The sequence below is a fragment of the Argiope bruennichi genome, chromosome 1 (assembly GCF_947563725.1).
Source record: "Argiope bruennichi chromosome 1, qqArgBrue1.1, whole genome shotgun sequence".
Classification (NCBI taxonomy): domain Eukaryota; kingdom Metazoa; phylum Arthropoda; class Arachnida; order Araneae; family Araneidae; genus Argiope; species Argiope bruennichi.
The window spans coordinates 50804055-50821945 of NC_079151.1; the positions used below are offsets into that span (position 1 = coordinate 50804055).

The 17891-nt window shown below is 28.5% G+C and overlaps 1 protein-coding gene across 2 annotated transcripts in view; it reads right to left on the reverse strand.

The window, feature by feature from the left end:
• Window positions 1-882: 882 nt before the first annotated feature.
• Window positions 883-17891, reverse strand: part of LOC129971947 (dual specificity protein phosphatase 3-like) — a 38020-nt gene continuing 21011 nt past the window's right edge. The window contains exon 2 of one of the 2 annotated variants that reach the window (XM_056085931.1): window positions 883-1658. In XM_056085931.1, coding sequence (XP_055941906.1) covers window positions 1038-1601 — 564 coding nt within the window. In that variant the 5' untranslated portion in view covers window positions 1602-1658 and the 3' untranslated portion in view covers window positions 883-1037. The remainder of the gene's footprint in view (window positions 1659-17891) is intronic. The other variant, XM_056085927.1, reaches the window with a different exon arrangement.

Genomic DNA, 17891 nt, shown 5'->3' on the forward strand with positions numbered 1-17891 from the left:
ACTTTTATTTTTTAAGCCCTCAAAAGATATATTTAAATTTCCATGAAGATTATTTTATCACTCTTCATAGATAAAGATAATTGTATGAAATTATAAAATAAAGAATTCTATGAATTATAAAATATTAGGATAATAATACCGTGTCAAGCATATTAAAGTTTTTCTCTGTTTCATTAGATTCAATTAAATATTATATTATTTATAAGCACCGAGCATCTGTTTATAAATAAAATTGTGTACAATCATAGATACCATGCTATCATTAGTCTTAATAAATAAATAAATAACATTTTCAAAAAGTTACTATAGTAAAAAAAATTAGTTTGATTAAATAATTAACATGTTGATTAAGTTAAAAATATATTGAAATGTGAAAATAAATTGACTTACTTATTAAAAAAAGTGTCCCGATAATGTAGAATGCCAAGGACTATAACGTGCCTAAATTCACCATAACAACGCATTAAAATTCAGATGTCTTCTTAAAATATAATTTTTATATTTTAAGAACATTCTTTTATTCTGTTTTAAGGATTTCTGTTTACCATTGCAGAGACTCAGATAAAGAAATTTTATAATTCCTGTTTTTTGAGTGATTTCCAAAATAATTTGTAATTTTTTTATATCTTTGAAGGAAGTTATTCAGAGATATTGAATATAAATAACAATATAACTGATTAATATGGCTGATAAACTTTAATACATGAAAATTAAATTTCAGATAAATGACAGAGAATAAGCGTTTGTGGAAACTTCACATACATAATATTAAAATAGTGGAAAATAAAAGTAGAAAGTAGTTTCACTTCTTTTAATGAAATAAATATCAAAAGTTTTAGTGAGAAATTAAAACAAAATATTGTCGGGATAAAGGAGTTTAAGAGAAACTTTTTGTCACTTCTTCAGAAAAAAAAACAACCAATTTCATATAATACCAGATGCTCCCACTTTAATTTCTGTTTTAAATCAGTTACTCAAAATCTTCAGAAGAAGACATCTTAATATTTCTAGTAATACAATCATCGAACTTAACTGATTCACAATACTTTTGCATGCATTTGTTCATACAAGTTGCACAATTGCAGTAAAAATCCTTCATTGGGTAAAATTTCTCTTCTCTGCCGAACCACTCTAGTTGCTTCTTGTAACGGCATGCCCAATTCTATCATGAGAAATGCTATTACCACCGCAGCTGAACGGCTTATTCCTTGCTTGCAATGAACCAAAACGCCTTTACCAGACTGCAAAGCTTCTCGCATAAATGCTATTGTTTCATTAAAATGCTGGTGCAAAGGGTAACCCATGCTGTCGATGGCTGGTATACCTAGAAATCTGATTCCTGCTGCTGAATAATCTTTTTCACTCAGAGGTTCTATCATGTTCAAATATTCATCTGAGCCATGAGCGGCGTTCAAGACATACCCTATGTTGTTCTTGAGTAGCTGGTTGAGGTTTTTTGCTGAAGCCGCATTCCCTAAGAAAATGCCTGGAAACACTTCGTCGCAATCATCTGTCGGAAATTCTTGTTCTCCTGATGGAAATAGGCAAATATTTCGAAGTTCTTCTACGGTACATAATGGCTCCTTTGGCGGAATGTTCATTCTGAAGTAAAATATTGGCAGGCGGTAGGGTTCAAAAACTAATTAGATTCTTGCGAGCTATAAAGAAAATTAAAAGAAAAAAAAGAAAAAAGAAAGATTGATATCTTTTTATTTAGAAAAATCATTGAAATAAAAAAAAAATCTGAAGAAAATTAGGTACAGTTGTTGTAGTCAACATAAACTTTGGAGCCACAGTGCATTATGTACCGCAATACAGCTGTGTTAGGAAGGAAATAAATTTGCAATATCTGGGGCGTTTGACTCAAAATTTGTCTTCTATTGATGAAAGGAAACTTAAAACCGGTAATCATAAGTCATAATATGACTAAAAGAATTAGACCAATAACAAATAATAAAGCTTTTGCAGTTGGGATTGGACCATGCTTTTCTCTAAATTAAAGTAAATACATTTATAAAGAGTGTCCAGAGATTTATTTCATTTGAAAAATTTATTCTTTATTTAAATAATGGAATTGCAAAAACTAGAAAAAATATTCAGCGTTATGATTTTTAAACACGAATCGGATAATTCAGATTGAACTCGACAGTTCTTCAATTTTAAAAACTGACGAGTACTATAGAATATGTCATAACATGTCACGTCAAAACATATATTTATTACTAATATGTTTTATTTACTAAAGAAAGATAACATACCGTTGGTTGCTTGGTTGGATTTTATATCTGTTTCATTGAAGATTCTCCCATGTAGGCAGGCCTAATTCACGTCCAATTCATTGATAAAAAATTTGGCAAAATAAGTAGCGGTTAATCATAGCAACGGCTTCGTGTCTGCGAGGCCAAGGTTCGATCCTAGACCTGCTTTTTTAATTTTCCGTCCGCAAAAAGACTGAGAATTCTCTAATTCCGTCGCCAATCTGGTGGATTAGTCTTTCAAAATTACTTCCTTTTCCGCTTTAGATAGCTACGATGAGCTAGCTATACGCGTGGAATTTTCTGGATTTTTTCAAAAATAACTAATCAAAATAGTGAATTAAATCAGTCCCCAAAGTAAGACACGTGCAACGTAAATCCATTAAAGTTCTCTATTTTCCCATAAATAAAATATTATTTTTCTGTTAATGATTAGACCATAACAATTAATTAAATAGTTATACCAAATTTCATGGCGTTAGAGTTTTATGCGCTCGTCTAAACTAGTTTCACTTCATTTTAATCTTTCCGTAAACTTACAAATTGTTATTGCTATTCCAAATTATAAAGTGGAGGTACTCGTGACCACTTTGTCACACCGCGGGACTCCAAAACATCACGACGTTGCCGTTCATCTTAGTCATACAACTTCGATTCAAATTACAAAGTTTAATTTAAAATACTCTTCCTCTATTTTCAAATATGGATTTTAGCAAATCAATCAATACAATAAAGACTTTCAGAAATTTCATGATGGTATACTTTTCTTGGAACATTTATAAATAAAGGCTGTCGCGAAATGAAGTCAAATGTATTGTTATACATCAAATGCATACCATAATATGTATTGTTATACATCAAATGCATGCACATTTAATTTTAGGAGCATTCATTTGGAAAGATGAAAAGGGATGCAATATCACAGAATAATGCAAAACAGCATGCAATTAGATATTAGATGACATGCGTTGTTATTTATTATATGTGACATATGAAGAGAAAATTGAAAGATATTTATGCATTTTAGAATTACTACACATTTTAAAACTGAAAATTAAGTGTATATTACATTATTTTTAAAATTACTTCTTTATATTCCGAAATTTCATTCTCAACCTGCTGTATAATTTTAATTTAATTTCCATCTGAATGTTTTCCTTTTTTTTAATACTTGTACATTATGTTCGTTTTGAAAACTTTAATACTTTTCAATGCTTTCATATAGCATTGAATGTAAAGATTTTTTTTTATCATAAAAAACGGTCGACGACATTATAAGCCGACATTACACGAAAAGCTTAGCTTCTGTGCGCTTTCGGAAAGTAAAACCTTTAAAGAATTCACGTCCAAAGTCTCTAGTTCAGTGGCAGTAAGACTTGAATGGTGAATGTCTTTAATTACGTATTTAGGTTTCCTAGAGTTTTGAATTTAAGAATTCTTTCACGATGATGCCTTAATTTTAAGGCACATTTGCAAACAACAACAATTTAAAGCATTTCCACCATAGCGATGTGAAAGGAAAAGGTGCGAGAATCTGGTCTTTCATTCAGTGATTTTCAGAAATGGCTCGAGTGAAGATTCAGACAGCTTTTATTGTAAATGAATGAAAAAAATAAGTGAAAGTATATGCAATAGCTCTATCTCTAGACAGAAAATGAAAATAACAATAGTTTAAAAGTTGTTTTGAATCTAGAAAAGTATGAATGGAAAGTAAGTGATGAAATAAGTTTCTTACAGAGAAGGATTCATAATAGAGAAAAATGCTTTTTAGGATTTATTGAAAAAAACAGGTAGAAAGAAGTTTTAGAAGCGTAAAATTTAGGCTGTAAACACTTTTTTTCGAATATTCCCAAATTCTTAATTTAATCTTTTTACTATGTCCTAAATATTTCAATTATTGGCACAAAAAAAGCAAAAAAAATAAATCACATCGAGTCTTTCAATTTAATATTGAATCTTGTTGGTATTCTACAACTATGTAGTAACTACATTTTTCGCCGTATCTTCTACAGTTTCCGAGGTACAAACTCTAACCCAAAAATTTACTGTTGCGAGGCATTACTATACCTTTATATAAGAATTGTTTAATTACGTCCAAACGCTCTTTTGGAGTCGCGACTCAGACATGCTGTTTTAATGTATGCGAATTAATAATAATTAGTTATAGCCTAAATTTTTTGTTTTATCTGCATTTTTTTTATGCTGGATTGCAGCAAAGATTAATCAGCTGAGGTCTGCAGCTGTTAATATATTCTTGCTTCACTGGTAGATTTTTTCCCTTTTCTATTCAGCATTTTTTATACTTGTAATTCACAATATTTTTTTTTTCTGTTTGTATATCCCCTCTTGTTTCTATCTAAATTTAATGACAAGTTTTAATTTGTGTGCTCTTGAACTTTATGTATAGAAAAGAATTCTCAGCAAAGAATCAAAATTATTAAATGCGAGAGAGAATTGCACGATGGAGACGAAATAAAGCCAAGAGACTTTTTTAGCATTATTTTTGTATTATTAGATCTCCACGGAAACGCGAATTTCAGCATCTTCGGAATCGAATTTTATCATTCTTGAAATCGATTGATTTTCTTTTATGTAATGATCTAAAATTTTTGTAATATTTCAAGCACTTGTAGCATAATTTTTTTTATTATTCATAATCGTATTTAATTTACTTCTTAGTGTTTAGGTTTGACAGAATTCATTATTTTTATAAAGTTCAGTGTTTTTTTTTTCCCCTAAGCCTGAGTCATACCTGATTTCCTTTTGTCAATGGATATTTGTTACAAACAGATTTTAGTTTTGATTTGATTTGTGCATTCGTGAACATAATGAATAGAGAAAGATTCCACTGTAAGGAAACAAAACTTTAAATGTTACTATTTATTTACATCTAAATTGATCTGCAAGTAATGTATTTTTCATTTCTTAAGCATTCTGCCAAAGTGCAGCAGATTTTCTTCTACAGCTTTCATCAGTTAATCTGTGACAAGCTAATATATATCAGATTTTATATCGCAACTTTTGTTAGTCCATATGTGACAATCAAAACTGAGATACTGTTAACAAGATAACATCCGGTCTAGAAGGGCACAATTTTATTAAAATTAGGCACCAAACTTAAGAGTTGTACTTGATTCCATACTCCAGTTACGTAAACCAAAATTTTCATTAGAACCGAGTGTTTTGGATGAGTTTTGCTTAAAAATTCATAATCGTATCATTTTTTATTTTATTCAAAGATCAAAATTTAACCTGTTATCCATGATATGTTATCCAGTAACTGGTTCATACCCACGAAATACACAAATTATCCATTTTCTTAAAATGACCGAACTTCTCTACACCAAATGCAGTTATTGGATACATCTTACACAAAATATTTTTTTTTAAAAAAAAAGGAGTCTTCCAAACGGAAATTAGCAACTTTTCGCAGGTATGAATCAAGTGCTCTGTAGCGGAAGTTAGCTGAAGGATGTTTACACAATGTTAAGGTCGTTTCCCCGTCTTTCTCAGCCGTTTTCATTTTTAGAAACACTAACAAATTCCCTGTAGCCCTGAAGATAAACGGTGCTCAGAGTTATTTTCTCACATACACATAAAAAAAAAAGATTAATACGTTAAAACGATATTGATACTCAAGCAATAGCTCGTCTTTGGAGGAAATATCAGATGGCATTTTTATTTGAGTACATTATATATCTTTTTTGATATTAATTTCTTTTATTCCCTTTAATGGTCTTCATTGCATATTACTAAGTACGTTGTACGTAATCCTAATGGGCAACAAATTTCATAATTCATTTGATTAGTCATTATCAATAACAGCAAGATATTGATAGAAATTAATCAAATCGAAAGCAACGATATCGTAGTATTGTTGCTTTCGATTTTTTAAAAATTCTGCTTGCACAAAGATAAGGTTATTATCATTGTCCAAATTTTTTGTTAACCACTGAAATAAAGTTATGTTTCAGCATGAAGGCTTTTCCTTTAGCTCGAATAATAATCGACTTAATTTATTTAAAAACAAATCCAGAATAAAGCTAAAAAAAGATGATAAACGTATCATTTTTGAAGTTCAAGAATTTAATAAAAAGGAAATAAAAAAGATGTCGGATATGTCTGCAAAAGAAATCGATAATTACTTTTAGAAATCAGAGAGTCAAATCTCTCCGAAACTTTCTCGCATCTTCCTAATAAATGTATTATCCCCTCTGCCCCATATAAAAATAATCGATCTTGAATTTGACCATGAATACTATGCATGCTCAAGCTTCCATTTTCAGAGTCGAGTAGATGAGCATTTAGTGCTTTGTATTGTAGAAAACAAAAAAAGCTATGTTCAACTGTCTGAAACCAAAATTCAACATGAAATTACGGTTTCAGAAATAACTTTCTCAAATTTCAAGTATTTAAGTTGTTGCATTTTTTAGTTATTGCAATCACATGTATGGGAATATACAGATTAACAAATGCTCAAACCATAGACGAATATGGTTCAACACTTTGATAGAGATCGACGCTTTGAATGTTAAAAGTGTGCACCAAACTTTAATAAAGTATCTCTTTATGTTTTGCAGCTGTTACGTTCATTTGTATTCGCTCAAACAGACGGAGAAATTTCCAATTAACAGAAAACAATATAAAAAATCTATATATTTGGTTTATGTAGAAGTCTGAAATAAAGATTCGTCAAAATCTGGATTTCGAATTTTTTGAAGATTACAATATTTTCTCTATATAAAAGAAAGTAAACAAATGCATGCATTGAGAAGAATGGAATAACATTAAAAAATATGTTTAGGAAGGAAAATTTGTAAAGAAATTATTTTTATTGCAGTTAATCAGTGATTCATTTATATTCCATCTTTTAAATTATTTCACTTCTACTGTTTCTAAATCTCGATTTATCAATGCAGTTATCTCATGTGGCTATGTAGTCACACAAGCATCTCACCTAGAACTAAATGTTACTTTATACTTTTAGTTCTAGGTGAGATGCTTGTGCTTGTAATAGATGCAGCACATTTGATATGTCTACATAAATACGAATTCGCTCTTTCGTAGCGTTTAGTTTGATTGTTCGTGATAAATTGTTTTGTAAATATTGGCATTTAAAATAAGAAATTTTTAATCAAATTAATCTGATAAGAGATAAATTCCATAAGAAAACTTGTTCTTATTCATTGTTTTATTGTAAAGTATTTGAATATGGATGAGGAAATAAATATGCATTTCGTTAAAAATCAAATCAGAAAATAATGGGTAACACTTAAATAATATAAACATTTTCAAACTCATTTTAAAAGAATATAATAAAATACTTTCTCGTTTATACTTCATTTCTGGAATTCTTTTTCAATCAATATTCTTAATTCTTTACGAATCATATTTCTGTATTTTAAATTTTTATTGCGAATTATATTATTGGCTCTTAAATTTTATTAAGTAAACAAAAGAATTGTTTAAATACATTACCTTTAAATGAGCTCGCACTGCTTTAGCTTGAACTCTCAATGCACAGATTTATATTGCCGCTGAAGAAACTAGTAACTTAAGAATTCTCTTGAAAATATAATTTCTTATTATTTCAAATGAATGTTTTCGAGAACTGTTTTAACTGTGTATATTAATGACATTGTTGCATAAATAGTAGGTATTGTGAAACAATGAAGCATTATCGAGCATGAGAAATCGGGAAATAAATAATAGTTTTCCTTGTTTAACTAAAAAATTATTCGATTTATAAATCTCGCTGATTCAGGTTCAACATCACACTTACTATCACAGGGTAAGTACTTACACTTAAACTCTGTGCCAAACTTTATTTCTATTCATCTAATTCTTTATATTTTGTTATTATCTTATTAATTTTTATTTAGACAAGTAGAGAGAAAAACTTCCATTTAATGGACTTCGTTCAAAATTTGTGAGAAATATACAAATTTGACATGTGGTATAAAAACTAAGCGCCAAATTTTCTTTATCTAGGTGAAATAGTTTTTACTTTCTTGCATACATAGTATACAGAAAGTATAGTAATCGTCAAAAAATTCGAACTCGAGATTTTGACGAATCTCCACGCTTTAGATCTATCTACCTGAGTTCGAAAAATATATTTTTGGAAAATGTCCATCTGTCTGTGTCAAAGATAACCCAAAAACGCTTTGATCTATACGGATAAAATTTCATATATGGTCTTTAGATCAAATTTGCAGATTTGTATCAAATCTTGAGCAAAATCCACTCAGAAAAAGTCTGTCTATCGGAATATAATTTAACACGATAAATACAAAACGAAGGCTAGACCGATAAAATTCGAATTAATATTTATAGTCTAGACACCTTTCAAATTTTGAGCCAATCCAACAAGGGATTGACAGTTTATCGGCCTGCATTCTCAGAAACATGTAAATGTGATATCTTAATGATGCTGTGACTTAAATACATAAAATTTTGAAAGTTATTTTGTGACTACAACAATAGTTCTGTATAAAAATTTGACTTCAATCTGTTGGGAAAAAACGTATCTAAAACACAAATTTGATTTTCAGATACTATTAGCCAAATGCCAGAATTTAATCGCCAAATTAACTCGCCAAAGATTAAACGATAAAATCAGTAAAACTGCTATATTCACGCCAAAGTTTAATATTTCCTAACTATTATACATTAATGCCATGCAAGACCTTCTCTGGGATAACACCTTTATTAAAGAGTATGCGAGAAACATTTGAGATGACTACTCCTGCTGCTTAAGTTATGATGTTCACAAAAAGACAAACAAACATGTTTGCAAAATGTATTTTTCGGAGTGAGAAAGGTCAGTAATGTGGATAGTACTATTTTTTTTTTTTTTTGAAGTTGCAATACTTTGTCTCGGTATTAGTAATATTTAGGGCCTTCAAGTTTACTTGGCGATTTTCAGATTAAGCCAAGCTCACTTAAACATAATGCAAACACGTAAAATCACAGTAGCTTGGGGCTAAAACAATGTTCACGTTACATCACAGTAACTTGGCACTAAAACTCGAAGTCGTAAGTATCAATCAATGCTTTTCTCTTTTTACCCTTCGTTTACGAGAAAGTAAAAAAAGATGCGATAGATTAAAATCCCTCTTCAATACGCGTAGAAAGACTATACTAAAATACTTTTTCATTTTTTTTTTTTTGCCTTAAAATTCATTTCTGTAATTTCTTTTTTATTCTAAATTCTTTACGAATCATATTTCTACCCTTTCTACCCTGTTGAAGACTAAAAAAACTGAAAGAAGATGCCAGAGACGGCACGAAATCGCCATATGATGGCTTCACATCACGTCATGCAGATTGTCGGTTCACATCAATTGGCGAAACTGTCCTAAATCATGTCATCTTAGGATGTTAAAAACGACTTTTTTTTTTTTTTTTGTTCTTTAAGATTTATCAGATTCTTATATTTCTGTTAATTATTTTTTGGCAGTTGCTTCAGCTGCACGTAACTACAGACAGTAAAATACTCAAATGAATTTTTTTTAGGGAGATCTGCATAATATTCGAATTCTGGTTTGTCTTTTTCTTTAATATGCCTGAAATAAATTTTGAATCTTTCTTACGTTTTATGATTAACAATTATGTTCTTGACATTTTCGCTATTCTACTTATTAATATTTTCTTATCAGGCAGATATGATTTATGGCTCGATAAACTCAAATCTTTTTTTTTATTGTTCCATGGCTTTAACAAAATTCTATTTTATCCAGAAGAATAAGAAAATACAGATGCGCATTTCGGCCGAAAAAACGAATTATTTTCGAAAAATTATGCACATTCTTTTCTCACAAAAACTGTATCAGAAGGAAATTAATGCTTCTTATATTATAGATTATTATATAAAAAGAAGCACGTGTTTTTTTTCTTCTAGAATTAAAAAAAAAAATTCTAATAAACTGATGTTCTGTCTATATAATCCCAAGTGTAATCATCCAAATTTTGATTTAACAACGAATATCTTTATACTACTAATAAAGTAGAATATATGAGTGTTCAAAAAGTCAGAACATTTGATTTAGAGCTATTAAATTTGGCACAAATATATTTTGAATGATAGAAATGTGGATCTCGGAGATAATTTTTTTTCTTTTACTCGACGTTTTTCTGTGATAATTGTCTACAATATAATTGACAAAAGTAATTCTCTATAATTTAAAATTTTTTTTAAATAATGAATATTTGTTATGCAATTTTTTTTCTGAATTTTGGAAAATTTTAAATATATGTTTACATTATTTTCACCAACATTTTCTATTGCTGAAAAGAAATTCAAACTGATTTTATTGTTTCATCAAATAATCAATCATGTGATTTTCTTCCATTCCAGAAAGTTACGTAAAAATGATTCTGTTAATTATTTTGGCAATTTTCGTGAGGAATGCGAGAATGTAGTTATAAAAGGCAATGTGCAGTTTGTAGAGAAATCATCCTATGGATTTATTACTTGTACTTGACTATTATGAAGATTTACATACAAAATACCTAGAACAGAGTATTTGTTGCTATTGGAGATAGGCTAGGACCGAACTCGCAACGTTTGAGTTCTTAGCCGATTAACATGATCACAAGACAAAAGTAATTACTCGCGTCTCGTAGCTGTTATCTGGCTTATGAAGCGTCACCACATATTAAAATAATATGGTGCTGATGTCTATTACAATCTCATATTTAAAAATACATTATTTAGATAATAAATATCAAGGTATGTATAAGAGATTTAATTGGATTAAAAATAACCAGTATTCCCGATAAACCAATTGATCGCCAAAGGTGGCTAGAAACAAATTGTATGTTACCTTTATTGCCAATCAGTTTTGAAGAGAAGCTGCGGTTTCAATTAGCATTAAAAGTCTTTTATTTAGCCTACACAATTTTTTAACTTAGAAGACTTAGAATTAAACTTTATAAATCACTTCTTAACTATTTCTAGATTATGTAACCATCATTAGTAAATAATTATCATGTATCACACGTTAGCAACAAATTCTAAAAAGTGTTATTATTATTTTTGCAACTTCGAAATGATACATGTTTTAATTTGAAGCGATTTAAATAAGAAACCGTCAATTCTGCATTTTTCGTGAAACTCATTGGAAACTGATCGACAAAATTAAAACAATTAATTCTGAAAAATTCAGATATATATGTTATGAAAATATGCTGAATGGAACAATATATGAAATGCGATTACATAAGAAATCAAGAGGCGTTTCATTATCAATATAGCAGCATTTTGATTTTTGGTTCATCAGAAATAGTGGCTATGTTTACTTTCAATTAAATCCTTTTTTTTAAAGTTGTCTCCCTATTTGCATCAAAACTGAACCAGACCTCAATATTTTTTTTGAGAACGTCTGCTAACTTTTCAATGAACCAATCATCCTCTTGATTGGCCGTAATAAAACCCCCACGCCGAACCGCTTGGATATCGAAATTGATCGCTGTAAGCAAATTGTTGTTCAATAGAACCGACCAGGAATCTCTGTGTTATTTAAATGCGGAAGATCCGTTTCTCGCTATTTTGACCATTACAACCGATTGATTGTTACATTCGTGATCTGCGATTATTGTAGAAGTAAGACTGATTAACGGTCTCCTCACCAACGGCAGGATCCACCTCTTTGAGAGGATCTCCCGTAGAGAGGTTCATAATGGTATTTATCTAGTATCGTTTACAGTTCCAATACTATTTGTTGCGACGGGCATGTCATTTGCATTTATTGGACGTTCTAATCACAGGGTGAGTATTTCTTGGGACCACTGTAATGCATAAGCAAAACTACACTATCAATAGTCCAAATATTTTTAGAGTAAATCATCAATTTATTTTATTGCATACGTCACAAAGTATGCTTAAAATATTAAGTATATTATTGAAATAATACAAAATACATAAGTCATTCTCTCTCTATTTAAGCGATAATTAAAAAAAATAACGTGCATTTTTCTTTTACTTCAATAAATAGCGCTGGTAGTTACATTACCAAAACAAATTCTGTCTATTAACATAAAACGCAATTTAACTTGTAAGATTACAAATATAAATATGGATAACAGTAATCGTGTTTCCAGCGTTTCATTTCATTCGATGTAATCTATTATGCACCTCGTTGTCAAGTTTTGAATTGACCTTCTGTTTAATTTATTCGATAGGATTAAACTGAAATTTGTTGAACAAGTATGGATAAATCTATCATACCAACAGACAATATATTAAGAAAGTTGCTTTTTTATATTTAAGCTCTTGAAAATGGGAAATTAATGGTAGTGAATATAATTTGAAATTAATTTCTTAGAAAATGGAAAGAAAAAGGAAATTGCAATGCAGTTTGGCTTAGACGAACGTTTTTAAATCGAGTTCTTTTAGAATTTGAATTTTTCTGTCGTCCTTTGATTTTTTTTCTATTAAATAATGCTACAAAATCATTTTTAATTCATATACTATGAATTAATAAAAACACATTACTCATAAAATGTATAACAACCATTGTGAATTAATAAAAACACATTACTCATAAAATGTATAACAACCATTCTATGGAATGTCATTTCATAATAGAACACCACCATTATTGCTTAAATAACACCGAAAGTCATATACAGCATTACGGATATAAAAAAACAAGCAGAACTATATATTAAACATTTTAGAATAATTATACATTTGTAATAATTAATTACTTTGAATAATTTATAAGGAATATTCAAAGGATTTGTCGTTTAAAAAGATCCACGCTTCGCTTATTATTTCTCTTGGAAATGTGTCTCTATGCTATTATGAATTTATATTCGATTAGAGTTAGTAATATATTTAATAAATAATTTTCTTTTAATAACACACTGATCTCACCTCCTGCAGTAATCGAATTTATACCACCCATATACAAATTTGTCTATGGAGATCCGTAGATATCTTATATATGGTATCTCTAGTAATCCTGGATAAATAAACTCTAAGGCCTATATATCATACGAGGACTTTATTGTTATATAATGCATTCAATAAAAAAATATCTTTTTTTAAAAGTGTTTTCTTCAATCCGATATTAAATTGTTTCAAAATTTTACTGCAAAATTGTCGTATTTGAAATATTGTGAATTGTTAGTTTATAAAAAATTATTTTTTCATTAAAATAATTAAAATATTTTAATTATACTCATTAAAATTATTTAATTTGGGTTTAGTAGTGTTCTATTCTTATAAATTATGCTGTTGTATGTAAAGAATGCTAATATTTATACATTTTTAAAATATTGATATCTACTGCTGAATTTAATTTTTTTAAAATAGAAACTTGTTCTCTTCCTGTAATTCTCAATAACTTTTGCGATTCATTCTTAGACTCAGTTTTCTTTAATTATAATTTAAAAAAAACAACATAGCTTTTATTCTCACTTTATTAAGTTTCTCTTTGATATAACTCACTGAATTAATCATGCACTATTGGAAAACTATTAAAAAATTACCTAGTGAATACGCAAAAGATTAAGGTTAACAGATCTAGAATCAATTCGTTCAATTAAAAAGAGTTTATTTAGATAAATATTAAAATACTTTTGAAAGTAGTCATAATAAAACCTTGAGAAATATTTCATTTCAGCTTAGTTATCTGGTTTTGCAATACTATTCCAGAAAAATTAAATCCGAACAAATTAATGATTTTGAAAATAACAAATATCAGAGAAATTAATTTCAGACAACTAATGTGTCACAAAAGTTCTGGAAATATCTTCCCAGATGGAAAAAAAAGAACAGTATTATCCAAAATGTAAATGATTTAAATCGATTTTATTCAAGGATATTATGTAGCGTAAGATATGAAATGAAAGCACAGAAAAGGTTTCCCTTTATATTCAAAATTATTTTTTACACTGAAAATCCCCAATGGCCTCAATACACAATGATAAATAATCTCTATTTAAAATTACCTGTTATTAAATCATTAACTGGTTTGAAAATGGAATTCTTTTGAAAAAATTCGCAGGCAAGTCTTTAACCTGCTATTAAATTCTATTTCAGAAGTATAAATGTTTAAAATAATTCTGCAAACTTCATAATAGGAATTTAGACTGAATCAATATTCGAATCAGGTCAAAGACAAATTATGACTAATGCACTGAATTTAGAATACAAATTGTTCACGAGGTGATCTCTATTCTTAATTGTTTTCATTCTAGCGTTACATTGTGGATCTATTTTTAACATCATATTCACAATGAATTCCACGTTTCGGATGTTTCGAAAAGAAATTAATTGTGAAAGTGATTTATTTTAAAAATTCAAACAGAATGTTGATTTCTGTATGATTCATTGCACATACAAAAGCACTTTATTTTAAAACATTATAGTCCAACAGAAGGCTAAATCAATAAAAAATTGAAAAACGAAAATAAACTAAATAGCATGAGTTGTAAAAGTTTCTTGGAATGTTTCAAATTAAAATAGATAATTTTATTAGGAAAGATAATTGAATAAAGAACTTTAAGAATCGTCTGTTAATTTTTCTGACTCTTCGAATTCCTTTATAATTTAATTAAATAAGATAAATTTCAAAATAAAAATTAAATTGATATATTACTTACAAGATCACAAGCCAGAATAAAAATGCTTTTGTGTAAGAAAAAATACCAAATACAGTTTGATACAGGAATCGTTCTTAAAGAAAATGCGTTTTTAAGAAATATGAATAATTATTCTAATTCTATTTGGTTAACCTTAGCTATCAAAAGTGACGGTTTATAACAGTGGTTCCGAAACGATTTCATTTCGCGCCGTTCTTAACTGATACCACAGCTTCCTACATTACCCTGTATGAAATTTCACTAGTATTTTTTACAAAATAGCTAACAATTTTAGAAAAGGAGTGGGAAAAAATGATACATTTTAAAATATATAATAATTTTTCAAAAAGTTTTAATAAATATAATAATAAGTGAAATGGATGAGCCTATTAATAAATACATTGTTTCTAAAATTGTGAAAATGAATTGTACTCATCTGTTTTTATTTCAATAGTTCCTGAAATCTCGATCTTATATAAATAAGTAGTAAAAGGGATTAAAATTCTCTGAGATCTTTCACCTTAGGAGCCGAAGTTTTAATGAAATGTCATTGATGTGCAATAAATGCAAATGAACAGTGGCATTAAAAGTATTTTGCACATAAGCAAAAATATCAATAATATTTCGAAAGTATATTTATTAACCTTTAAATGCCCTAAGTCTCAAATTTGCTACTGGAGTTTTAAATCGAATTGTGCATTTGCAGTTGGTTTTTGATATTTGGCTGTATTTATGTTACCACTGCATAATGTTCTTTTGAACAAAAGTTTTAAAAGGAAACTCCAGCTGTCAGAATTGTTCAAATAATATGACATTTTGTTTTCCCGCTGTATTGAACGAATGACATTCAATTCATTTTTCTGAAAAACAAAAATACTTTTGAGGTAGGCGAGTATCTTATTTTTACTATAATATAATTATTTTTAGTCAGGGCCTGTTTTGCTTGAAGAAAATCTTGCTATTTTTGTCACTATCAATTTTGATACTTCAGGCTAAAATATACTAAGATATGTTTTGTGATTGTTATTTTCTTCCCCTTATCTGGTTACTGTAATGAACACATTGATATTTTTTTTAAATTTAATTTGTAAAATCAGGATTCTAATGGTTAATCCGAGTTATTAGCTGTGGTAAGTGTCCTGATAATGTAACAGAATTTACGAAATTGAATTAAAAATGCAAACAAAATAACAAAATTGGTGAAATTATATAATACTTCGTGGCTCCCTTGTGAGAAAATAGAAGTTTCTAAAGTTCCATGGCACATAGTTTGGGAACTATTTCTATAGGTATGGTAAAGGACTAGAAACGTTAAGCTCACAAAAAAAATTAGTCCGACATTTCTTATTTATATATAATTCACATTAATGGCAGCACATAACGGAAATGAAGATAATGAAGATTTTTTTTAAGAATTATAAACTAAACTAGGATTATGCAATATAATATAAATATTAATATATTATATATATTATGCAATATAATATATTACCTTTACCATATTTATTTGAATAACATTTAACATAGTTCTTTATATATGGCTTAGCATAATTTCTAATGTGAAAGCATTACCTAGGAATAAACAGGAAAATCGGTGGAGTTTCATTCAAAATGTGGAACTATTATATATTCAATCCGACTCAACTAGACGAAATTTATGAATTTTGCGATAATTCTTAACCTATCTGATCATATTAAGAATACTATTGTAATTTCTTCAATCAAATCTATTAAATAGATATTAGCACTTTGCCCTTCTCTTTGGTGCAGTGTTCTTCATGCATTTACTAAGTAAGAACTACACAATAAATAAGTACACCCAATCTTTTTATATTTATTCCTGTTCTGTTCAAATGGTGAAACCATTTTTTATTGATTCATTCTGCATTATTTTGATGAGAATATGAGTAAAGTCGTTATTAATTTGCATTAGCAATTCTGTATTCATCAACAATATAAGAATTCGCTTTCAAAAGCTCTTAATCAAATGCAGAACAGATCTCTAAATTTATAACAGTTTTCTCATTTTAATATTCATTTCAATGAATAAGCAATGATGTGGAAGTTCAAAGTACTCGAAAGTGAAGCATCATATCGCGTTTCTTTTGGCGCCAGTCGAGTAAGCATTAATCAAAGGTTAATATTCCACGGATTGATTCAGTCTGGGCAATGCAAATGCAAGCAAAACAAGTTTGGAGGGAATTCAAAACAAGGAAATGGTTAAAAAAACAACTAATCAAATCAATAAGAACATGAATAAAATGAATTCTGAATCACGGCTAAGAACGGAAGCACATGTGCCAAAATTAACCTTGAATAAAGATTCGATGTACTGAAATACGATCTTTTCTATTTTTTTTATTTTTATTTTTTATTTTTCAGAAAGACAAAATATAATTTACTTCTTTGTTCCAGCACAAGAACGCATAAGAACTGATATAATTTGAATAAGAAAAAAAGAACAATTTCATGCATGTTTAGTTGGCTTTGGAATAAATTTCATTCAACACAAAATTTTTCTTGAGTTTTTTTGTCAAATTCGTACATTTAGTAAACGAGAGTTGAGTAATTTTTGAGGTCATAAAAACAATTAAATTTTCTGTATTCTATAAAAATCTGTATTCTATTTTTAAAGCATTACTAACATAGAATATAATAACTTTTAATTTCTATATAATTATAAATTTATCGATTATTAAAGCTGCAAAATTATTATTTTGCAATCAAAGAAAGTTCTGCTCTCCAATTATATGAAAATCCTGAAGTCTTTGTAATCTTTTTATTCATTATTCTTTAATTTTAATTTCTCTTAATGTTAAATTCTTGTTCGATTTAAATTTTATTTCCTTTGACGTTTGTGTTAATTTCTTTGAAATATTAAATACTTACACCATATATGAAGGATAATAGTGAAAGCTGGCCAGGATGTATGCTATGTTCTAATATAAAGCACAAAATCAAAAACCATAGGAACTCCATTTTATGCATGTAAGTTCTTAATTTGTTTTTCTCTACAGTTTTGAAGACTCAATCGTCTTCCCT